Source organism: Haliaeetus albicilla, chromosome 9 (assembly GCF_947461875.1).
Source record: "Haliaeetus albicilla chromosome 9, bHalAlb1.1, whole genome shotgun sequence".
Taxonomy (NCBI): Eukaryota; Metazoa; Chordata; class Aves; order Accipitriformes; family Accipitridae; genus Haliaeetus; species Haliaeetus albicilla.
Genome location: NC_091491.1, coordinates 32,057,945 through 32,082,573, shown reverse-complemented (window position 1 = coordinate 32,082,573; position 24,629 = coordinate 32,057,945). Strand labels below are relative to the sequence as shown.

Genomic DNA, 24,629 nt, shown 5'->3' with positions numbered 1-24,629 from the left:
GCCCCATGCCATACCCATGTGGCACCTTCGCATCACAGTTACCATTGCCCTGCCCAGGCCCTGCAGATTTCCACTTGCTAAAGGAACAGTTTTGTACCTCCGCTCCATCCCTCCGCTTACTTGCTGCTTACTCACCAACCCCCCTCCAGAGCCTCTGCCTTTCCCCGCAGGGTCAGGCGTTGCTCATGCAAATCATTTGCAGGGGCCTTCCTAATTTCTGAGAAGTATCTGAAAGACCTCGATGCTCTCTGTGTTTATTTGCAAACACTATTAACCATTTCCTCTTCTTGCCCCAGCCACATCGTCTCCTGTCTGGGTCAGACCCACAAATATGAATTCAGTTAAACCAGCGGGGGAGGGATCTTTGGGAACATGTGCGTTTCACTTCCTCAGCATCTTTTTGTGGTAATTTGTGTTCCCCATCTCATTTGGGAAGTTTGCTTTCCTGGACTTTGAGGACATTCAGCTCTGGGCTTCAGTCAGCTCCATCTGAAGTGTTTGGTCATTGCTTTCTTCTTCATCTTCCAAATTTTCAGTGCTCCTTAAATACCCAAGATGCTTTTAAGCCATTTTGGGACTGAACCTCGATCCTTTGAGGCGATTGCTCAGGGTGATAGCTGTGTGCCTCGACGGTGGTGGCTGCAGGAGACTGGGGCCTCGTCTGGGTCACAGCTGTGTAGCTGGGACCCTTGCTGACACATTGGGCCTGCTTCTTCTTGGGAAAGAAAAGGACATTAATGCTTCAATGAAGTGGTGTGACGTGCTTGCTGAAGTTCCTGTCTCTTAGTTATGAAGAGCAAACTGTTTTCTCACTTACTCCTCTTTCTCCTTCCTTTTTAACCCTTCTTTTGCTCTTTCGGTGGCCAAATAGAAGAGGACTGCCCCATGCAATTCACCACATTTCAGCTCAGAGAAAGAGAATTTATTTTAAGTATCAAAGGATCTTTTTCAGGCCCCCCTCAGCTAACCCCGGGATGTGCCATCCACCCCTTTGGGCTGGAGGGGATTTACCAGCATGAGTGGGGAGCCACAGCACAGCTGGAGCCAGGCTGTTTTCCTTGGCGATGGAGAAGCTGGCATAAGAGCCAGCAGGAGCTGTGTTGGTCTTGCAGGGTGCAGGCAGGATGCAAAGCTTGCCCAAAGCCTGGGGACTGCTGCAGGGCCAAGGCCGGGCTCCTCCGTGATGCCAGCACCCAGGGCATGTGCTGGGCTGGGGCACGCCACTGCTGCTCACCTCACTTTCCCCCTCAGCAGCTTCCTAGCAGCGAGATTGATCTTTTCTTTTATTCTTTTCATCCTTTTAAATTTTTTTTTCAGCAAAAAGAGGAAAAAACCCCTGTTCTCTCTCTTGCGACAGAGCAAGCTTTCCATCAGCGTGCTGCTGGAGAGCTCCCGGCTTGCCCTCCTCTGCAGTTTCTGCTGCGTGCTCTGCGGCTCTGCGAGCTCCCCGGTGCTTCCTGGCTGCACACAGCCTCATCCTGCACCCCAAGCAGCCTGGAAAGGCTCCGGTGTCAGTGCCGGTCCCCAGCCTGCTGGGGAGAAGGGGGGAGCGCTGGGGCACAGGTTTCCGAAGGAACCTGAGCATCTGTAAACATTGCTGTATGGTCTGCATCTAGCCACCACTGGTTTCTAGTGGACGTGGCAGCCTCCCCGCCCCGGATACCAGCTTGTGCCCCATTTCGAGCGTGCATTGGAAAGTTTGAGCAATTCGTGCTACGATTTTAATCAGAGACCTCTGCTGCTATGCAGGGTGGGGAGGGTGAGCCAGTTTTTCCTGCTGATCCCTAGTTTGGTGAGTAGCGATCTCGGTGGTGATACCTGTCACATCTTCCGCCTCTAGAAACCAAAACATGTTGCAAGCGCCAAACAAGCCTCCCCACACACGGCCCAGATGGCTGGTGTCACCTTTTGGGGACACAAAGCCTATAGGTGGAAAAGCCTTGCTGTCAGCTTCCATATTTTCTGGAATTTAGTTTAGTTTAGTTTAGTTAGGTTTTTTTTTTTTTTAATGAAAATGCAGGAAATTGCGAAGAAAGAGGCGATGTCCACCTTGGAGCCCCCCAGCACCGTTGCACATGGTGGAGAGCGCTCCTCTTGCCACCCTGCCAGGTGGTGGCCTCTGGCCAGGCGGCATGGGAAGGTGACAAGGAGGGGACAACCCCCCCAGGCTTGCTGTGTGGCCCAAGCAGAGCAAGAAGCTCATGAGAAAGGAGTGATGCTGCAGTGCCAGGAGGAGACTGGAAGAGAGGACCCAGGACAGGCTGGATTGAGCCACCAACCCAGGGTGAGCCCTGCCTGCCCTGGCTCAGAACCCCCTCGTTGGCCATCCCGAATTAGGGGTGGCTTCCCCAGCCCGCTCGCCTGCCAGGGCCCTGTTTGAAAGCGAGAGGTGAGCAAGCTCCAGTCCTGCTGCTGGTTTCTGAAAGCCCAGAAAATAATGAAATCATCATGAGAAACACATCCTTCACCCCAATTATTAATTTTCCCCTGACACTTTCCAAAATTGCGGGGCACCGAAGCTGTGTTCGAGAGAAGCGGAGGAGCCAGCCACAGTGTGCTTTCACCTTCGGTTATTTCCTATGCGAGTATTAGTCAGTGAGGCGAGCGGGGAACATCACCGGTGGAGAAATTAAAGAATTCTGCTGCAAAGGTCACCCCAATAACAGCACCCCGGCCCTGGGCACCTGCTCCTGCTCTCTGCAAATCTGTCTGTGGAGAAACACACCTAAGGAGGTAAAACTTCTCCTTCTCCTTCTTCTCCTTCTCTGCCTTCGCCACCTTCTTCACCTTCTTCCTCCTCTCCCATCCCTTCCCGGTGGGAGCAGCCTGCCAATGGTGCCCCATGGCTGCTCAGACCCTGCCTGGCTGCCCAGTGCCACATGTCCCCCAACACCCCACCGCCATGGGCACCTGCTGGCAGCACCCATGGGTGCCTGGGAACCCAAGACAGCCCTTTGACTTACGGGCCAGGCTTGCGGTTGAGGACATGTCCCCAGTGGTCCCTGCCTGCTCCATCCCTGGGAGCTTTCCCCAAAAAGGGTGCGGGCTCAGAGGTGCCCATCCCCGCTGCTCGGCAGCCGGGTGCCTGCGTGGGAGCGCACTGGGAGCGCGCGGGGAGGGGAAGGGGCCAGGGCTGGCTCAGCTGATCCTTGCGTCTGCGGGGAGGAAGCTGGGGGCGGGAGGCAGCCCGGGTTTCCCTCTGGGGCAGAGATGGGCACGTTTCATTTCCACCCCAGCCCCTGCCGCGCACGCCAGAGAACAAGCTGCCACTGTGGGGAAGGAAGAAAGGAGGGAGAGAGCCGGAGGTGGCACGGCACGGCACGGCACGGCAAGGCACACCTGCCAGGGCAGGGGACCGACTGGCTCGCCATGGCTCCGTGTGCCTCGAAGACAATGTGGGGCAGCGTGGAGATGGCCCTGACCGGCCTCTGCGCCGTCCTGCTCTGCTGCGTCCCCATGCTGGCCAGCTGCCGCCGGGGTAGGTACCGGAGCACAGCGTGCTCGCCGATATGGCCCGTGTTGTTTGCAGCTGGTGGAAAACGTCTAAGGGCTGGGAGCTTTGTAGTTAAAAATAGCTCTGGCATCAAGAAGGCAGAAAAGCCAAAGCTTTTGGGGACGCACAGCTGAAGCGAGGGAAATGGGGATGCTCAGGGCAGAAATGGGGATGCTCAGGGCAGAAATGGGGTTAGAGGATAGAGAAGGGGACATGTCCCCCGCCCATGGTGCCAGCACTGGAACCGCATTGTGGGCACACTGTCTATGATTGGGGTTTGGTGTTGAGTCTCTGGGTTTACCCGTGCCATGCGGGGTCTGGGGTTTTCTGCTCTGGCTTTCATGGCTTCGGGCTGCGACTTTGGGCTGCGCCTCATGGTTTGGACTTGATCCTGGGGGAGCCAGGGTCCTGTGTGCAGTTTTGCTCAGGGTGAAATTTGGGGAAGAAAGGGAGATGGAAGGGAAGGGGTGAGTCTGGGCAGAGCAAGCAAGAGCCCTGATGAAGCCGTGTCCCCCTTTCCTCCCAGCCTGGCTCTTTCTTTGGTGGCTTCGGGTGTTTTCTGCCCCGAGGGTGTGTGCAGGGCTGGGCGTCCCTCGGAGCAGATGTTACCTCTGGTGCTGGGAAGATGCAGGGAAACATGTAAACGCAACCTCTGCTTTCAGAAGTCCTCCGAGTGCTTCATTCATTTCTGGCAGCAGCACTGGGTAGGAAGCAAAGCCCTGAGCCTGCTGAATATTTCCTGTTAAACACAAGAAACCCAGAATACTGCAAAAATTATGCCTCTCGGTGTGGGCACTGCCACGGCCAGCACTGCCTGTGGGAGCCAGGGCACTTGCCTCCCTCCCTCCCTCCTCCCGTCCAGTCTCATCCCTCATTTCTCAGCCCAGTTTTCCATCTAATCCTGTATCTATTCAAGGAATTGTCCTGGATCCTTTTCTGGTTGGTGATGCTGAGGTCATGGTCCTATGGCCTCAGGCCAGTACTAGAGCAACGGGAAGGAGTTTTTAACTCTGCCTGCAAGCTCTGGGGCTGCTATCAGTGGCAATTTCTGAAAAGGGAAGATTAGCTTCTTAATGGCAGGGACTTTTCAAAGCATTGGCGGTTTGAATAGCTTGGTCAGATAAATTGTGTGAAACATGCTTCTTCCTGCTTTTTATTGCTCCCCACAAAAGTTAATGCAGCAACTGCCTCGTCCTGCTGGATGGGGCTGGCTGAGCCGGGACGTTGTGAGCCTGGCCCGTGTTCATGTTCGCAGCATCCCCGCTGCCCGGAGTGGGATGAGCCGCTTGGGATCATGGGCAGGGAAATGTGGCGAAGCAGCAGGGCTGGTGCTAAGGGCTGTGGGGGCTGTGGCCATGGCTGACTGCCCTCTGTGCTGGGAGCAGCTTGGCAAGCCTGGCCAGGACCCCCCCGGGGTGGGTGCCTGGCTGCCCACTTGCATGCGAGGAGGGGACAGGCAGCTGGAAAGGGATGGCATCGTAAGCTAAAGGTCACTCTGCCCCGTCAGACGGTCTCAGGCTGGGGATGGCAAATGCTGTGCCCTGGGCAGCCCCTGCCCACTCTGTGCTCCCAGCATGGAGCAGTGGGCAGAGCCGGAGCACCCTGGCAGGCAGCCGGGCACGCAGTGGGCTGCGCTGCGGGGTGCTGCCCCAGCCCAGGACTTGGTCCCTCTGCTCGCCTTCAGAGGCAACATCAGCTGGAGGAAGGATGACTCAGACACTAAAATACAGGATAAATTTAAAAGAATACAATCCCCAAAGCCTGTTTTCCCCTGTGCAGGTGTTCTGGGTTAATTTTAGGTAGCCCAGACCACAATCAGCTCTGCTGAAACCACTTCATGGTACAGTTACTACCCCTGAGCATCCCCCTCTGGCCGGCAGGCACACACTCAGAAAGGGGAGACGTGGTGTGATGTACCTCCCCGTGATCTGGGGTGATGCTGCGGACTGGCCTTGCGTCCTTGGTTCCTGCATGGGGGGTATGCCTGTTTCTGGACCTGTGCCCACTGTAACCATGTCTGTTCCTTGTTTCCTCTCTCCCAAACAGTGACCCTCTTCCCAGCAGTGTTAACTGTCCCTGCAGGCAGCTCAGCCACCTTCTTTTGCAATATCTCCATGGAGAATGACTCTGGGTTGGAGTACAGCCTCAATTGGTACAAGGAGACCAACCACAGCCAAGCCCAAAAAATTGCTGAGATCAGCCGGAACAACCCACAGACGAAGACAGAGAAGTACCTGCTCACCAACCACACTCCTGCCTTCAAGATTGAGATCCTGAACCTCTACCAGAATGACTCAGGCTCCTACTACTGTGGACTAATCACCTTCTTTGAACCCGATAAAGTGATGGAGAGCAGCCGGTCCCACCTGGTGGTCACAGGTCAGCCTGGGGGCTGAGCTGATGGGAACAGCTCATTGGTGTCATCCCATAGTGCTACCCCTTCCAACACAGTGCAGCCCCAGGGCATAAGGCAGGCAGTACCCCGCTGAGGGAGGACCTGGTGTGGGTCAGGAGAGCACAGCTCTGCCCTTTCCCCTCTCCTTGCATGCAGGGTTGAGGTCTAGGGACACAAGCTGTCCTCCCCCATCTGCCTTGTGGCTGGATCTGGTCCTGAGGCAGGAGGTCTCCAACCTGCTGGGGCTGTGTCCCCAGTGATGCTGTTGGCAGGAGTGAGTCCATACCCATGGATGGAGGCAGGAGGCCAGCATAGGGAGCTGCTTTCACCCACAGATGGAGGCAGAAACCATTGTAGGGAGCTGCCTTCGCCCCTGAACAGCTCCTTTGGGGATAGAGATTGTGTTTGGGGTGACGACCAGGGCTCTGACCCCCTCGAACAGCCAGTGTTGATGTAGATACCCTTGTTGCAAAACCATGCCCTGGGAGGGTCTCATAGCACCATGGCGTGGGAGAATGAGATCTTGCAGCAAGATCTGCCATGCCTTTGCTTGGCAGCATGGAGGCTTTGTGGGGCTGAAGGTAGCCTTTTAGAAAAAGGACAAGAACTGCAGAAGTCACTCTTTCACATCTCTTCCCAACGTGAGCTGATGCTGTGATGGCCCCAGGACATGGAAGCAGAGGGTAGGCTTGGGGAAGCTGTGTCCTCCATGGGGCTCTGTTGGGCATGGGGTCATGCTGCAGGGCTGCTTCGGGCTGCAGAGCGGTGCCCTGGCCCCCTGCACTCCAACTCTCAGCGGTGTGGGATCATCCTCACCACCTGCAATGGGAAGGCATGGGACATGGCCAAAACATCCCCCATGTCAGCCGAAATTCAGGGCCTTTGGTGGGGCTGTGGCAGCCCGCCTGGGACTGAGCCCTTTCTGGGGACAGCCCCCATGTTCCCCTGTTGCCTTTCACAAGGACTAGAGGCCATTTTACCCTCCTGACCTGCTGTTTTGTTCTCCCTTTTTTGAATGGCTATTACAGCAGCCCCTGAGAAGACAAATGCCACAGATGAACCCGAGATGGAGGAAGGCAGTGCCCCGAACCACAGTAGGGCTGTGCTCGTGGGCATCTTGCTGCTGACTGGGGCGGTTGTGCTGCTGATCTTCGGCTACCTCACCGTCACGTACCGGAGAGGAGGTACGATCCCCCACAGGGACCATGCTGCACTGAGGGGCTGGGGTCTGCCACGGGACCTGATAGGTGATGCTCATCCAGCAAACCCAGCTGGGACCTGGGGCAGCCAGATGCCTGCAGCTCCCTGGGGTACACGGGCTGGTTCAATGTGCTAAACTCATCTGTGGCATGTCCCCATGGGACAGGTATCTCCATGCCTAGGGGAGAAGGGTTCTTTGGGCCCTGCTCGCCCTTCATAGACCCCAGATCACATGCTGTGGCTTTGCACCGCTCGTTAGTGCGGTGCCTTAATGTTGCATGTGAATCCCTCGCATGCACCTTTGGGGCACCTCATCATCTCCTTGCTGCAACTGAGCATTGCCTCAGCCATCCCACAGGCACCCAGGGGAGCTCTCCCAGAGGGCACCCCTGAGGAATCGCACCCCACGAATCCCAATTAAACCCTAGACAGTGGGCTGGTATCTCACTTGTCCTTGTAATGCTCAGGGTCTTAGACCGGAGTGGAGACGGAGGAAGTGTGGTGCAATGGTTGCCATGTCCAGCACTCTCCTAGGATGTGGGGGCTGGGTCAGCCCCAGCCCCAGATGGTCGAGCTATCTTGGCATCTTCTAACCAAATGTGTTACTTTGCAGATGTGCAGAAACCACCAAGTGAAAACACACCAGCGGTGAGTTTTCCGTCTCTGATGCCCTTCCGTGCTGCAGGGGAGCATTGTGACATTGCTGGGGTGCAGAGGGTGCAGGGCCTCCCTTTATCAGCCCTTCACAGGCTTCTCGCTCCTCCTGTCTTCTCTGATGCTGCTTGATCTTTTCTGCACAGTTACAACTGCATTTCTGCACCTGCAGCACAGCCCCATCACAAAATCAAAAAAACTGCCCGAGGGAGGATGGGACCTCTCTAGTCCAACCCTTGCTTAAAACAGGGTTATCTTTGATAGTGGATTGTGTTGCTATAGAAAATGGGAGGAAACATTCCTCCCCCAATATATTAAGCTGAAATTTCTTTTGCTGCAGCTAGGTCCTGCTTCCTGTCTTCCTTTTGCCAGGCACCACCGGGAGGAGTATGGCTCCATCTTCTCTCCAATCCCATTGGGTAGCTGAAGGCAGCGAGTAGGTCCCCCTTTGCTCTCCCCTCTCTGGGCTGAGCAAACTCAGCCCGAGACTCTCCTGGTGCACCCTGTGCCAGCTCGGAGCCCAATGGAGAGGTGGGAAAAGGGCTCCTAGTACAACCCTGCCTTCCATGGCTGGGCAGGCAGGGAGCCCAACCTGCCTGCAGAGGCAGAGAGCTGAGACTCACATGGCTTCAGTGGTGACCCCAAGGCTCACAGTCTGGTTTCTCTGGGAAAACGCTATCCCAGATCTGCGTGTCTTTCTGCTTTGTGTCGCTCTCACCTTCCCAGCATGCTTCAGAACTGGTTTTGGCACTTGCTGTAAAAAGGGGGTTGTACTGGGGATGGTGGGTGCCTCTGGATGATGAAGTGCCCCGACGGGGTTTCCTTGCAGAAGGAAGAAAAGCCCCCCATGGTGTCCATATCCACTGTGGACTACGGCGTGCTGGAATTTCAGTGCGACCAGCGCACCCAGGTGCCCCCCGAGACCCGGCCGGTTGACCAGACTGAATACGCCACCATTGTCTTCCCAGAGGAGAAACCTGTCACGCCGGAGCGGGGGAAGAAACACCAGGATGAGAGGACTCGGCAGCTGCAGTCACAGCCCTGCTGAGGGCTGGGGTCCCTCCTCGCCAGGGGGTGTGGGCAGGGACAGGCTGCCCCAGACGCTCGCTCCCACCGCAGTTTGCAGTTTGGAAAAATAGAGTGTGCCAGGACCAGAGCGACAGAGGCGCTGCTGCTGGAGTTGATATCAAACAGTCCTGGCCATGGTGGAATTGTGGCCATGAGATGGGTACCTCGGGACAAGGAAGGTCCCTTCTGGGCTCCACGTGCCACCTCTTCACTCAGGGCAGGGAGGAGGGCTGGGGCAGAGCAGCAGTGCCAACAGGTCTGTCCCAAAGGCGATTTACATCGTGCCTCAGTTTTCTACCTCCACCAGGGCTCTCTGGAGTGGCCACGATGCTTCCGTTGCCCAGGTCCAGTCCAACTAACAAAGCATGACTGTGGGAAGAAATGCCGGAGGCCAGAGCTGGAGTGGATCCTGGGAGATGCTGCTCGCAGGAGCCTGGGGCTGAGGGCTTCTCCTTGCCTGGGGCAGAAGAAACCCCTGGGAAGTAGGTTGGCTGTTTTTCCTCCTGTCTCCAGGCACTTTCCTCCTCTGCAAGAGGTGAGATCTACCCTCATGTCCCTCCCTGCACAGGTGGGAGATGGATCTGGCCCTGGGGGCTGAATAAAGGGTTTCATGTCCGGGGAGTTTGTTGACTCGTGATGGCAAGTGCGTGGGCAGGCAAATAACGGCTCTTGGCAGCGCGCAGGCGAGAGCCGGGAGGCGGCGTCGTCTGTTGTGGTTCCTGGGCCTCTCTGTGCAATACACAAGCCGCTGTTCCACGAAGCTGCTCTTAATAATTTAGAGAAGCCGCTGCTCTTTTTCCTCTCGCCCCTGTCTGAGCTGGTCACCCAGGTGCAGCTGCAAATTGAGCCCCCCCCCTTACCAGGCTTGTCTCAGGGTTCTTGCTGAGCCCATTTGGGATGAGCATCCCTGTCGTGCCAGGGACCTGGCTGCCGTCAGCCAGGGCAAAACTCACAACATGGTGCTCAGTGCAGCTTTCTGGCTCCAAACTTCCATTTTCCCTCTTGAAAGCGATGCCAGGGCTGTGCTGCCTGCCAGAAACCGGAACGGAAAGAAGTGACAACTGCTCGAGAGGGGAGAAACCCCAGTAAGGAGTGGCTTTGGAGGCAGCAGAGAGCTGCTGGGAGAGCATAAAACCTAGTGGAAACAGAGAAGAGTCACTTGCATCTTACTTCAGTGGCACCGTCAGCAGGTTTCTTTTTCCCTTACCCCCAGTAAAACCAGTGCAGCCTTGTGGGAGCCAGCTCAGGTGCTGGGGGAAGGGGTGAGGCATGCCAAGCACTGCAGTTTGTCCCCTGTGGGGGCTGGGGAGTCCCTGAGAAACCTCCAGAGGGGACTAGATGGGATGAATATCCGTCTGGGCTGGCTTTCACCCTTCCTCAGGGCAGGACAGTGGATGTGGTGGTCCCCCTTGGTCCCTGGTGCTGCTGAAGGCTCCCAGGAGCCACCACGGGCAGTGCCGTTAACTCCCACAACATCCACTCACGCCAATGCACGGCTCAGCCCATTGGGGCTTTTTGCAAGCAGCAGCCCTGCTCCTTGCCCCAGCGGCTCCAGCAGAGACCTGCTGTGGCCGGCTGGGCTCAGCTCACACGGAAAGCCAAGGCAGGCGGCAGCCACAGCGGGTGATAAGCGGGAGCTCAGTCAGCAGTTTTGCTTTTGGCTTTCCCGTCAGACGTGACAGCGGCGAGAGGGTGGGCCCTGCTTCATATTTTCTGTCCTGCCTCTCGGGCAGTGCAGGTGCTGGGTCTTCAGCCCTTTCTGTGCTCCCTGGCTGCAGCCATGGCTCCTCCAGGAGTGGCTGGGGCTGGGTCCCTTCCCCTCTCGGTGGATGCTGGTCTGCAGCCAAGTGGAGGCTCCCAAGCCATCCCGTGGGGTCGAAGGTGTAGCAAAAACATCTCCCACTGCTGTTTGGGATGGGAGAACACCCAGCCTACAGCAGTGCCTCTGCCCCTCTGGTCCCCCAGCAGCCTGGCTGCAATCTTGCCCCTTGCAGGGAGCAAGGCTGGAGCCTGGGGATGTGTGAGGTGTGTGGTGGGGATGCTCCAGGCTGCCAGGCACCATTTTCCAACCCTCTTTGGAGGATAGGGTGCCCAGCACTGGCAAAGACCCGAGCTATGCTCCCCTGCGCTGGGTACGGCACCAGCTGTGCGGCCAGAGCAGGAACATGGCTGGGATGAGCTCCGGGCGGGATGCAGGTTTCAAGCCCCCAACTGAGCATCCCTGAACCAAGCAGTGCCCTGAGATGGGTGTCAGTCCCCATGCCCCAGTATCCTCCTTGGGGATGGGGAGCCGAGCGCATTCGTGTGCAGAAGCTGCTCTTGTCTTTCTGTGCAAGCCAGGAGAGCAGCCACTCACGGTTTTGACTCTCCCTCCAGCATGGTGATATTAGTTCAGTCTTCCTGGAGTCACTGTGCGGGACCTGGAGGAAGCTGTTTTACCTCCCATCCTGACAAGTCCCTAGTTCTGGCTTTTCCAGCTCCACCATCCTACATCCCTTGTTCCCCTGCCCCTCACTCCATGTCACAGCTCTCCTGCTTTTGTCCACCACTGCACCCATACCAGCTGGCTGCCTGCTATTTGTGCCAACTGACAGGTTTATGCCCCTTTTCTCCACTCCAAATTAAGCAGGGACCTGAGTAAACTCATTTCAACCTATGTTGCTAAGGTTTGTGTCAGGTTTTCTGGGGCGTGCTGGGCTGACACCCTCAAGTCCTTTGGCTTTTCCTGCCTGCACCAAGAAGAGGCTGGGCTGTGATGGGCCTGGTATGGTTTTGGGGTTCACCCTTTCTGCCACAGCTGCTTTGCTGTCTCTGGAGGGGCGTGGGTGGCAGGGTTTCAGTGGTCTTTGGTTTAGTCTGCGGAGAGGAGGTTTGCTGCAGAGCGGTTAGGCAGACCCTACCACCTGGCTCTGATTTTTAACTTTGCTCCCTGCAGCAGTGCAGCTGCCAGGGCTCACGCCTGTGTCTCAGAGCCACTGGCCACTGACAGAATAAGAGCAGGGCCCCAGCCTGATCCTCAGCATCCCATTTTAGGAAAACTGAGGCTTACAGGAGTAAAACAAGGCCCCGTAAAATTAAATAGCACCTGGACCTGACTCTTTTGTGCTCTCAGGATGTGGAGTCACTGGGAATGACTCCTAAAAGGCCAGAGAGGACAGGGCATAGGTTTGGGTCTGCCCACCTCATTCCTACCAGCATCGTGGTGTGAGCGATGGAGGATGCTCCCGACAGCCCCTTCCCCCATGCTTTGTGCTCACAAGTGCACAGCAGCCAAACCGGGGGGGATTCCAATTCTTATTCCCCTGTGTCACCCCAGAGCAAGCATCCCCAGCCTAGGCATGCACACTCATGCGCGAGCACACACAAATGCTCATGAACACACAGATGTGCACACAACTCCCCATGCAAATTTGTGTGCACACCCTCAGATTTGCACAGCTACTGCATGCCAAATACATGCACGCGCCTGCGGACATATGGGCCCTCAACCCCATGCCAGGACCCACGCCGGGACCCATGTGCAGCCGAAGGGGTGGCTGCAGGCACCAAAGCTGCTGCATTTCTTGCACACTCTGGTCTGGCAGTTAGCAACCACTTCCCACCATGGACACCCGGTGCTCCCCCGAGGAGCAGCTGCCACCACAGTTGGTGCCAAAATGCTTTGTCAGCTCCCTGGGACCGCACACCAGCTGGGACCTCTGGAGAGCATAGCTCATCCCCAGTCCCACTCTGGGGTTTTGCTGATGCGGAATGGCCAGACTCTGCTGGGAGACCTCGGAGAGCTGGGACTGATCCCTGTCAGCACCTGCAGGAAGCTGTATGGGTGACTTCAGCATGCCTGAGCTATACCTAAGCAAGCAACCCCCCCTATACAGATACTTGAGAGCCAGCCTGGCTCCTTATACACCCCAGCCTTGATTAAAGGTTGTTGGGAAAAACATGTGAGCAAGCATCCCTTAAAGAAACCTGAGCCCAAAAAAACGGGTCTTGAGAAAACTGGGCAGGCAGAGGGAGATGGAGAGGAAGAAGTCTTCTCCTGCTGCTTGCAGCAGCGTCTTCGAGAGCCACGCCATGGAGCAGCAAAGCACCATTCCTGCAAAAAGGGACATTGCAGATGCTAGGCAGAGAAGGGTCAGTCAGGTTGTGTGGGAGAAAGGTTACTTACACGTGAGCACTGTTCTGGTCGCTGGGAGGTCTCAGAGCTGTGTTTTGGTGGGGAGAGGTTGGGCTGGAGGTGCTGCAGTGGGGTGTGTGGGTTATTTGGCCCCTGGGTTAATGGGGTGATCTGTGGGTGGGACTGGTTTGTTGGGCGCTAGGGTGTGGGAGCATTGCCATGGCCTTGACTTGCTGGAAAAGCAGCTATCGGTCCTGGCAGAGACAGGCTGGGATGAGCTGGTGGGTGCTGTGGTTGGTGGTGGGAGGGATGGGCTGCTAGGCAGGTTGCCTGGACCCTTAACCGTGGCCAGCTTGCACAGCCCTGGTGTGTTCTGAGGGGTCCAGGCTCACAGCATCTCCTCCATCCCATCCCACCAAAAGCCTCGCCCTGCCTGTCACCGAGCCTGCTGTAGGCTTGCAGAACATCTATGTTTCCTCCCGCCGCCCTCATTTTGCTTTCTCTAGTTTTGCTTTGAGTTGGCTCCAGAGTTTCTCCTTCTCTCTTTTCCTCCCGTTGGCGGGATGTGCTGCTCGAGGAGGGTGCCGGCAGGCCAGGTCCTGGCGCGCAGGGGCTCGGAGGGCCGGGCAGGAACCCTCTCCACCGCCCCCAAGACCAAACCCATTGCCCATGGCACCGGGCAGAGCCTTGTCAGAGGGGGCCAAGCTCTCTCCCTATGCCTGGAGGGACCATCAGGAGGCCCACCAGATGAACAGGGAGCCCAAACCCATGTAGGGTGGTACCTGCCCACATCTTTACATCCACCTGCTCCCTTAAATCTCTCCCCATTCCTCAGCATCCCTCTCCATCTCAGAAGAGCAGAGTGATGGAGCAATGTCCCCTATCTACAGTCCAGCTTGAGCATATCCCCATTTCCAGAGGACCTGACCCCTGTTGCCTCATATCCACCCTGGGACAGGTGGGTCCCTCTACTCCAAGGGCTCGACTGTGAAGACAGTCCAGCCTGGAAGGGAACCTACAGCCTTTGCTTGTCCCTAGAGGTGGTGGGTTTCACCGTGACAAGGCGACAACCATTCACTGTCAACAGCAGCAAGGTCAGAGGGGGAGAGCGGTGCAGAAGCTGGCGTGGAGCCATGTCCCAGGAGAATACAGGAGCCCAATTCACCATCTGCTTCAAGGAAGGGGAAAAAAGAGGATCCAGGAAACTCTAGATGAGTCAGCCTGCCTCGGTACCCAGAAAATCACTGGAACAAATTAGTAAGGCCACCAAGCGGTAAACACCGAGAGGGCAGCACTGGGGCTGAGATCACAGATTTAGCAGGAACATGTTGTGTCAAACCAACCTCATTTTCTCTTCATTAGTGTGATGGCCTGGGTACTGCAGGGAAAGTGGGAACGATGCTATCTTTGTGCTGCTTTACGTGACATTCTCATAAGCAAATTAGGGAAATGGGAAATTCTGCCTCTGTGGGTGGATGGCTACCCAAGAAGCTATATCCCATGAGCACTTATCAATAGCCTGTGATGGCAGATATCGCACAGGGGTTTTCTGGGGAAGCACAGCTCAAATGAAGGCAATATGCTATTGAGGGAGGGTGTAGGGGCCATCTGGGAGGAGGGTTAGAAATCAAATTCACCCTGATGACCTGGAGAAAGGAGCAAAAATTCTCTAAAAGAACAACTGATGGAAAAGAATTGGGGGTGTTTAGTGCAGAAAAAGATGAGGGAAGTCTTCAGAGTGAGAAAAAAGCCCCGGTATGAAGCAAGCAGTGAAAGACAGAGAATTGTTTAGAGTTATGTCGTGTTGCTCAGACGGCAGTCCATCTGTCTTGCAAGCCTTGCTGTGCCCACGGACACAGCATCCCCACTGCTGAGGGGATGTCCCACTCTGCAGTCCTGCCTGGGGACCGGGGTTGAATGTCCCTTTCTGCCCCCCCTGGGGACTGCTGGCAGGATGGAACCACCTGGGTATGGAGTGACCCCAAGGAGAAGGGATGGATGTCCCAGCAGGGATGGGGCTCCTGTGGGCCAAGCAGTGTCCTCATGAGCAGTGTGGGCACTTTGTCCCTGGGCTGGAGGGGTGGGGGACAGGGAGGCTGACACACAGCGAGAGTTGGAGAGGAGGAGAAAGAACTTTGGGAAACCTTCCTCCTGTCGCCTGGGCGGCTCACTCGGGGGTGGGAGCTGAAGTAAAAAATAATTTCAGGCTGTATGAAAGCGGCAGGGAAATTACTGCCCGGGCTTCACCTTATGTTTGACTCCTTCATGCATCCTGCAGAGGAGCCATGACCAGTGTGCTGGGATGGAGGGGATTGGCAGGGGTTGGCCCTGGAAGGGGCTGGTCAGCCCAGCGGGGTCATGCTAGGGCTGGGACAGGGCTCGTTCCCGGTCCCTGCCAAGGCCAGGCTGTGGGGGGACCTGCAGGAGCAGCTTTTGTTTCCAGGCAGGTGCCAGTAAGCTACAAGGTGCTTGGGCAGCGCCAGGAGGTGTGTGTGAAGTGGAACAGGACGTCAAAGCAGTTTCGGCTCTGTGGGTGGTTTTGGGAAAGTCCCTTTAGTAAAAGCAAGTCAAAGGCTTTAATAGAGGGACCAGCACCGGGCTCTTTCTGAGAGATGACTGTGAGGGCTCGGCACATCGTGAGTTGTGATTTGAGTTGTGTTGCCATGATGTAACAGGGGGCTGGTTTCCATCACAGCCGGGTTTTGGAGGCAGGGGCCCGTCCCCATGCCAGTGGTGCCACCAGAGCCCGTTGAGCAGTGTGCCTGAGGAGCAGCGTTTTGCCCCTGGGGCAGGCAGCATGGGGAGCGGTGCCTGCCCTGTGGGGAGCATCCCTCCTCCCTGTGGCAGCAGCCTCAGGGAGGAAGAGCTAGGTTGAAACCACAGATCCCCCAGATGAAGCGATTGGTTTGTTTGGGTGAATACGAGAGTGCCAGGAGAGAGGGCTGCCTCCCTGGGGGGCTCCTCCTCCTCAGAATAGCTTGATGTGTTTAATACAGGTGTGGCTGCCCTAGAATTAAAGGGGAGATGTCAAAACCTTTAGGTTTTTCCTGCATTCAGCCCCTTCCAGGGTAAATCTCAGCTCCTAACACAGAAGGGTCTAAGGGGATGGGCGATGCTGCAGGGTGGGTGGCCCCATCCCAGTCACCCTGCTGCTGGTGGCTCCCCACGCCATGCTGGCTCACAGCGCTGCCAGGTACTGCATGGTGCCAGCTGTGAGGGAAGCCCTGCTCTCGCTTAGCTCCTGCTTTCCACACTGGGAGATTTGCAGCCCTGGAGACCCCTCTGTGGTGGGCTGCATGAAGGGGTCTTCTATAGTGAACCTACAGAAATGGGGGGCCCATGCTCTGGCAAAGGGGTGAAAGGGGGGGCAGGGAGATCTGCTCTCCCTCTCTTCCTCCCCATGCACCAGACCTGAGCCAGGAACATCTCCTGGTCCCCACCTGCGAGCATCGGAAATGCTGGTGGGACAACCCCTCCTTCACTGTCCTGCTTGTAGGCCGCTGCCCCAGCCCAAGTGGGACCCCATGTCCCCATGGCAGGGCTCTTGGGAAGGGGGTGACTCAGGTTCTATCCACAGGTTAGGGCTTTGCTAGCTCTCCATAAGGATCCTGAAGACCTTGACTTGGCTCCTCTGCTTCCAGGAAACCTCCTTTCCTTCCTTCTAGTCCTGCTCCAGATCATAGCATCAAGGCATAATTAAGAGTGGAAGGACCTCAAAGCAGGGAAGCCCTCGAAGCTGAAGATGGGCTCTGCCCTGGTACCTGGTCACCTCCCTTTGCTCTCGCAGGAGGGGCAGTGCTTGTTGTGAAGGTGTTGGAGGGCTCTTGGTACAGATGACTTGCTGGCTTTTTCCTTCCAGCAGTAAAGATCAGAGGCTCTCTGCCAACCTGTGGTTACTTGGACTTATCTACATCACCTGCCTCCCTTTTGGGATCTGGAGGATGAGCCTGATGTGCTGGTGCCTCTCAGGACCTCACAACCACTGTCACCTGCTGCCAGCAGCCACTGTGCCACTCTTGTGAGGACACAGGTGCTGTCACCTACATCCTCACAATCCCACTCCCCCAGCCAGCTCCAGGGCAGAGCCAGCCACTGTCACTGCTGTGTGGGGCACCTGGGCTTTTGGGGTGTCAAGCCAGAAGAGCTGCCATAGGGATGTGCTTCATTTGAAGCCATGTGAAGTATTTTAAGCCTGATTCCTAGATCCTTCTGCCCTTTTTTTAAACTAAGGTCTGTCCTACTGCAGGCTTTAATATCCTGTAGTCTTTGCATTAAACCCTCCCTGCTTCTGGGAGCCTGAGTGCTGCTCTGGGCACTCAACATGAGGAGCTGCCATAACTTTCCATGGTGGCTTCAACCTCAGCAACCACCTGGCACATTTTCTCCAAGGCCAGGCATTGTGAGGATTTTTGTGCCCTCTCTGTGCACAGGATGGTTTCTTCTGAAAGCTTCATGCTAGACAAGAGGGTTTTATAGAATCATAGAATAGTTTCGGTTGGAAGGGACCTTTAAAGGTCATCTAGTCCAACCCCCTGCAATGAGCAGGGACATCTTCAACTAGATCAGGTTGCTTCAAGGCTCATCCAACCAGCCCTTGAATGGGGCATCTACCACCTCTCTGGGCAACCTGTTCCAGTGTTTCACCACCCTCATTGTAAAAATTTTTTTCCTTATATCTAGTCTAAATCTACCCTCTTTTAGTTTAAAAACATTACCCCTTGTTGTATCACTACAGGTCCTGTTAAAAAGTTTGTCCCCATCTTTCTTATAAGCCCCTTTTAAGTACTGAAAGACCACAATAAGGTCTCCCTGGAGCCTTCTCTTCTCCAGGCTGAACAACCCCAACTTCCTTAGCATGTCTTCATAGGAGAGGTGCTCCAGCCCTCTGGTCATCTTCATGGCCCTCCTCTGGACTCACTCCAACAGGTCCATGTCCTTCCTATGTTGGGGGCCCCAGAGCTGAATGCAGTACTGCAGGTGGGGTCTCATGAGAGCAGAGTAGAGGGGCACAATCACTTCCCTCGACTAGCTGGCCATGCTTCTTTTGATGCAGCCCAAGATACGGTTGGCCTTCTGGGCTGTGAGCACACGTTACCGGCTCATGTCCAGCTTTTCATCCACCAGTACCCCCAAGTCCTTCGCAGGGCTGCTCTCAATTTCCATGGCAAGCTGAGCTTGCCTTATCAAGCTGCAGATCTTCCTCTAACTTGAGACCAGTTATCATTTGGCATCTTATCTGACCTGCTCCCTGTCCTGCATCACTCTCCATGGGATGTCCTGGGGTACCTGTGCACCCAGAGAGGGGTGAGCGGGGGGCAGAGACCTGCAGGCAGCCCCGGCCCCGCTGTTTATACCTTCCCTGGGTGCTCTCAGCTCAGAGTACACCTCACTTCTTTCAGTTTTACGTGCGATACCATCCTCCCCGACTTTCCACCCTGCGGTTTCATGTCAGGCCTTTTTCTGCTCGAGTTGGCTGAAAGTTGTTAAAAACAGCCTGTACTTGGTGGCAGCTATCGAGAGAGATAAGTCTACCTGGGGCTTTATCAGCTGCTGAGTCCCGTGTTTTCAGTGGGTTTCACTTCCATTATTCCTATGCTAGGCACAATCTTTGCTGGTTCACCCCCGCTGCTGTGATAGTGATGGGCACGGGCAGCCTGGCAGGGGGTTTTGTTTCCAACCTCTCTGCCTACAGACAGAGCAATATCACGAGAGCACGGCTTCAGCAGGGTCAGGGGTTCATGTGTGGGGCTTGGGGAAACCCACCTTCTCCTTGCTTTGGGGGACATTTCACCCAGCCAGGACCTGGTGCAGCGTCAGCAGAGCCTGTTGACACAGGGATCGGGATGGGGCGGTGCTGCTCATGCGGGAGCAAAGGTTCCCCTCTCCAAGCACAAAGACGTGCAAAGAGGAAAAGTTTGGGGAAAAGACAGTTGCATACATGTATCATCACTCAGAAGCTGCAAGCTTGACCTGCAAGCTTGGTCACTGATTCTTCCCCAGCTCCAGGTGGGATCATGGGGACCTGGCAGGACATTTTTGCAGTGAAAACTGCAGATATGCACTTAACAGAGCCATGGACACTTCAGGAGGATGATACCCTGCAGGTGCACGTCCTCAAGCCTGGCTGGAAGGAGTTTGTGCAGCGCCGTGCTCTTGGGAGGTAGGAAGCTGCCGGCTCGGTCCCTGTCGGAGTGCCACCAGGGACGATGGGCTACCATGAAGACCTCCCCCTTTCTCAAAGTTTGCTTGTAGGAAACAGCTTTTGACATGAAAGGGGCAGTTTGAAGGTGGGTGAGGCTGTGAGGGGCTTTCCCATTTTGTTCCAAGCTTGGTGGGTTATTGCCAAACTGGAAAAAAATCACAATAATTGGAGGGGAGAGGAGTGTGGCAGCTCCATAGGGCCAGAGGGCAGCTGGTATTTGGCCAGAGTTTCTCCATGTTGGTGTCAAGATACAAAGACCTCCTCTGGTGAGCAGGGGTAGTTATACCACACTAGAGCCAAATCTTCTGGGTTTGCACCCAGAGGATGAGGAGAGGAAGAGCCGCTGTCTGCTGGGACATGGGGTGATGCCTCAGCCGTCCCTGCATCTGTGCCAGACTGCGGGGTCCTGGAGCACAGAGAGGCTGTGGCCCTGCATTGCTGATGAGAGGCCCCATCCCAACCATTTCCACCCCAGGCAGGACCCCGGGTGTCGACCAGACACTCTGCCCAGGTGGCAGCAAATGGAGACCTTGGCTGCCAGCCCCCACGCAGATGGTGCAAGATGAAGACCTGCAGATTACACACCTTTCGACTCCTCAAGACATGTCCTCACCTGCCCTGTAGCCTCCACCGACACCTTCCTTCTATTTTTCTTCTTTTTTTTTTTTTTTTTTTTACTTCCCCAGCCCCGGGTTTGATGTTGGCTTTCTGCTGAGCTGTGATCAGCCAGCACGAGTAAGGGGCTGGACCCCCAAATATACCTGGGGCCTGATGATTCCCGCCCCCAGGACCCCTGCTCCTGGCAGTGGGGCCAGGATGGTCTAGGAGAGAGGACCAGAGTGGGCCCAGCAGGCAGCCTGGCTCCTAAAATCTTTAATGCTGGGGCCAGCCCTGGGCTCACACCTGTGTTGAAGTCCCCAGATTGGCATCATGCTGTTAGGGGGACAACAGTTCAGTGTAAAGCTTGCATGAGTGAAGTTAATCCATGATCCCTGGCTGCCCTGGTCCCTACTGACCACGTGGAAAGCTGGGGGCTCAGCACAGGGAGCCTGGGATGAGCTGATCTCCTCCATGCCCTGGCAGGTTTCGGTGCTCCCAATGCTTTCATGAGTGGTCTTCGGCCAAAGTGCACATGCTGTTCCACATGAGCCGGCACCGGGGCCAGGGCACGGTGTGGATGCGAGCCTTTCGCCAGGCATGCAGGCGGTGCCCCGACCCCCGGCTGGAGGAGCCCGAATTCAGCCAGGAGACTATGGAGAGGCTTATGCACAACCTAGTGCTAAAGATCCTCAAGTACTTCTACCACGTGCCTGTCCAACCCTCCGACCTACTGGAAGTTGTGGTGGATGCACTGGTGACCGGTCCACACAACACTGCCTGCTGTGAGGGCTGCCAGCTCGGCGTTTGCAGCGCATCACAGCGGCTGGCCCCAGCGTCGGATGCCTGGGAGCCCTTGATGGATGTGGACAAGGCCAGGACCCATCTCACCCCGAAACGCAAAGGCATGAGGCCCTATGCAACCCCAACCCACCACTCCTCGCCCTTTGGTAGCAACTTCCCCTGGAAATGCTGCTGCTGCATCGGCAGCTCTTTTCTCAGTGTTTTGGCAGTGCTCCTCTTCATCCTGCTTTATTTCACCGAGAAGTAGTGGGAGCTGGAGATCCCAAAGAGGAACCAGGGTGATGGCTGGGGGCGCTGACGGAGTGCCTGAAAATTGGATGCCCAAGGTCAGCCCTCACCCATGGCACAGCGAGACTTCCCTGGATGCTGGGGCATGGGGAGACACATCGGGGTGCGTCAGCCACGCACCTCGTCCCACAGCCTCGGGGAGCCTGGTGGGTCTGATGGTTTCTTATGGGACATATTCTTCATGAGGATGACCCTCAGCTGCCCCATGCAAAGGATGAGGGTACTTGCAAGAATAAAACAAGCCCTTTCTCCTCAGCCTAAGGATGCATTTGTACTTCTTAATTTCTCCAAAGCCTTTTCTAGGTACATGTGAGCAGCTTGGAGGGAAGCTGGAGGCTGCCTTTATCCACCAGCTGGGCTCAACTTCCAGGGAGGCACATCCCCATTCTCCCCTGCCTTTGGCCTTGGTGGAACTGGGCACCCAAAGCAGCTGCGGGGCACCTAGAGCTAGAGGTTTGCAGCAAAGTCATGGGCAGCTGGTGCTAGTGGACACTGGCACTGCCTCCTATGACCTGTGTACAGCAGCATCTGCTCTGGCCCCATGTACCCATGAATGTCCCTTGTGTCACCAGGGACCTGGGGATTGCATCATCGTCCAGAAACATGTGGGTGCTGAGCTTTCAGGAGGGCACTCTTTATCAGGAAGTGTAGTGATAGGATGAGGGGTAATAGTTTTAAACTGAAAGGGGGTAGACTTAGATTAGATATAAGGAAGAAGTTTATTACTGTGAGGGTGGTGAGGCACTGGAAGAGGTTGCCCAGAGATGTTGTATATGTCCCATCCCTGGAAGTGTTCAAGGCCAGGTTGGATGGGGCTTTGAGCAACCTGGTCTAGGGGAAGGTGTCCCTGCCCATGGCAGGGGGGGTGGAACTAGATGATCTTTAAGATTCCTTCCAACCCAAACCATCCTATGATTCTATGATTCTATGACTATGGCTCTGAAAAATACCCTGGCAAACACAAACCTCTCCCAGCTGGCTGGGCACCCTGTGGTGGGGGCAAAGGGTGCCCAAGGTTGGCAAGCACAAGAAGGCTGTGGCAGCAAGTCCCAAGTCTCTGCCCTGTTAAGTCAATCACAGGGAAATTGTACTTATTGGGCTACAGGATCTGGGCAAAGGGAGGGGTGCTGACTCCTGCCTGCTGCTGCTTCACCCTGCAGGGCTCAGGGGACCTGGTGGGCATCGTAAAGTTAGGAGGAAACCTATTGTCCCCCTGCAGCCTGACACCCCTCAGCCTCTTACCTTCCCTGCAGGGTCTGGCAGGGTCTCACCCTCTCTCATGAGCTGTAAAACCGGTATGATAACAGGAGGCTTCCCCCATCTCCCATGCCTGGTCCAGCCTCAGAGATGCTCACATCTCAGGTGGTGCTAGGCAAGTTTGTGCAGCTGTGCTGTGCCTCAGTTTCCCCATCTGTAAAATGGCTTGCAACCCTACCTGAGCCCTGGGGCACTTGGCTGTTTTTCGGGCTGTCTGTCAAACAAGTCCAAAGAGGGCCAGACCTGCACAGCCGCCGAGGCAGCTGCATCCATCCCCTCCTGACTTTCCAAATGATTTGGTGTTGAAGATGGACATGGTACGAAGAAAGATGGACTGAAGGAAAGGCAATAACCAAACCCAGCATTATCAGTGCAGCTTGTACAGCATCAGACTCTGGCTACGCAGTTTCCCAGGTGCTCTCTTCCTTGCTGTGCTCTGCAGGGCCTTTTACACTGCTCATATGGGTTTGGTTTTTTTGCTAGTGCAAGGTTCTCTCGTATTTTCGTATCTGCAACCTGCAGGCTATTGGTCAAAAAAAATGAAAATAACAAGAAAACCCTGCATGATCCAGGGGCCATGTGGATTTTGTTTCTTAAGTGCTCTGTCCTGCTCATCCCACCAACTCTCCTTCCCCTGCGCCTTCCCTCCTCCTCAGCCTCTGCAGCCCTGGCCGTGGCGCCAGCAGATGGAGCTGCGAGATCTCTGGCACTGCGCTGGGAAGCACTGGGACCAGTGACCCTCCGGCACTGGGACAGGCCAGGATTCCCCAGATGGGGGATGCCCCCCCCCCATCGCTGTGCCCAGCTCCTTCCCTGTAGCATGCTCCCCCCAAACCATATACTGCATGGGTACGGTCCTGGTCTGTGGATGAACTGGTGTCTCTCTGTGATTTTCCAGTCTCGGAGCACTGAGATGCATACATGCAAAGCGTGGGGCCTCAAACCCCTCCTGGTCCCCAGTTCTGCCTGGGGGACAGTGGTGCCATGGCAGCAGGGCTGGGGACCAGCGTGATGCCACCAGCAGGGACTTCCCTGGGAAGCAGAGCCAGCGTGACCTGTCCCCGCTTTGACACCCCCTTGGAGTGAATATCAGTGGTGTCCCAAGCACTTTTGGCAGGGCAACAGTGGCTGAGGGAGTGCGTGGGACCCAAAGAGTCTTATATCTGAATGGACCTGTCTTTCTGGAGGAGGTCCCTCCTTGCTTGGGGTGCCTGGGGCTGAGTGGCTCTGCTGGGGAGGAGGAGGCTGATCCTGCAGCCTGGACCAACTCCCCTCCTGCATGGCTCTCCCAGTGCTGGGAGCAGCCCGCCCTCTCCCCGCCGGCATTATGTCATGAAGCAGAGACATGGCCAAGATTCTTGCTGCCATTGCCCGTAGCCCTTTTCTTTCCATGCTGAGGTTTTCCCAGCCCCAGTCATCACGTCTGGCTGTCTGCAGCCTCCCCAGCCACCCGGCTGCTGAGGGGGAACTCCCTCGCCTCCGCCTGGGAAGCCAACTCTGGTGGAGACCACATCCCTGCAGGGGTCCTTATTTTCTTGCTTGGGTCTCTGCTCTTTTACAAGGGCAAAGCCATCCCTTGCTCCCCTGCAATGCCCTCTGCACACACCCCGCGCTCCCCCATCCACAGCCTTGTGTGCATATACTGCTTTTTCCCGTTCCCTCCCCACTGCTGCCTGCTTGCCTGCCTTGTGCTGTGCGTGCATGTGCCCTCCATCACGCAGCCCCTTCATCCCCTCCCCATTACTCAGAGACACCCATGCATACGCGGGCTTCTTAGCCACGGCCTCATTTTTGGGTTCTTCCAGGATACCCTCTCCAACGTGCAATTGTGCCCATCTCCCACTTGTTTCTTAGCAAACTGCCCTCAAAGTCCTGCTTTTTGTGGTTCTTGGCACTTTTGGAGCCCAGAGCAAGCCTCCAAGGCTCAGCTCAGCCCCTAAGGATGGTGAGCAGTGGCCAGCCCCCCAGCTGGCATGGTGACTTCTCCATCCTGGGGAAAGCGGCTGAGGGATGAAGGATGCTTTCTCTCCTTGTGGGTCCTGAGCAGGTCCTGGCTGTCGCCTCTGGTCCATCTGAGGTTGGGCTCTGCTGCAGCCAACTCTCAGCTTATGCCTGGCACTCAAACGCAGCCAGGGATGGGCAAACCTCACCCAGGGATGTTTAGCTGGCCTTTCACCACAGCCAGACTGATAAATTGCTGTCTCTGCTCCTGTCTCCCTGGAGAGAAGCTCCCACCACTCCAGCAGGTTGCAAGGTGCCAGCGAATGCAAAGCCTGTTGTTGCCCTCACTTTTCTCCTCTGCTGACCATTCCCAGCCCTCCCTCCAGCCAGATGCAGCGGCCACGAGGCACAAGGGTTGGCACTTGGCAGCGCAGCAGCTTGATGAGCAGGGGGCGAGGGCTGGGTTGCGTCAGGGATTTCCTGGCAGAGCTATTGATGGGAGGCAGAGGAGAGTCTGTATTTTTGACTGATCTATTATAGGGCAGCAGTATTTTTTAACTTGCCCTGGAGCTGTCTAGGCTCAGATCCTAGAGATGATGGTTTAATGCTCAGGGGA

General features: G+C 56.0%; 2 protein-coding genes across 2 annotated transcripts; both read left to right on the top strand.

The window, feature by feature from the left end:
- The first annotated feature begins 3,313 nt into the window (after positions 1–3,313).
- On the top strand, positions 3,314–9,425 carry PDCD1 (programmed cell death 1). The gene is made up of 5 exons (XM_069790760.1): positions 3,314–3,478; positions 5,540–5,872; positions 6,917–7,072; positions 7,702–7,736; positions 8,572–9,425. The coding sequence occupies exons 1-5, from the start codon at positions 3,370–3,372 to the stop codon at positions 8,788–8,790; spliced, it is 852 nt and encodes a 283-aa protein (XP_069646861.1). The 5' UTR covers positions 3,314–3,369; the 3' UTR covers positions 8,791–9,425.
- A 9,412-nt stretch (positions 9,426–18,837) lies between these two features.
- On the top strand, positions 18,838–21,086 carry LOC104314068 (receptor-transporting protein 3-like). Its single transcript, XM_009913366.2, has 2 exons — positions 18,838–19,084; positions 20,210–21,086. The coding sequence occupies exons 1-2, from the start codon at positions 18,939–18,941 to the stop codon at positions 20,772–20,774; spliced, it is 711 nt and encodes a 236-aa protein (XP_009911668.2). The 5' UTR covers positions 18,838–18,938; the 3' UTR covers positions 20,775–21,086.
- The last annotated feature ends 3,543 nt before the right edge of the window (positions 21,087–24,629 follow it).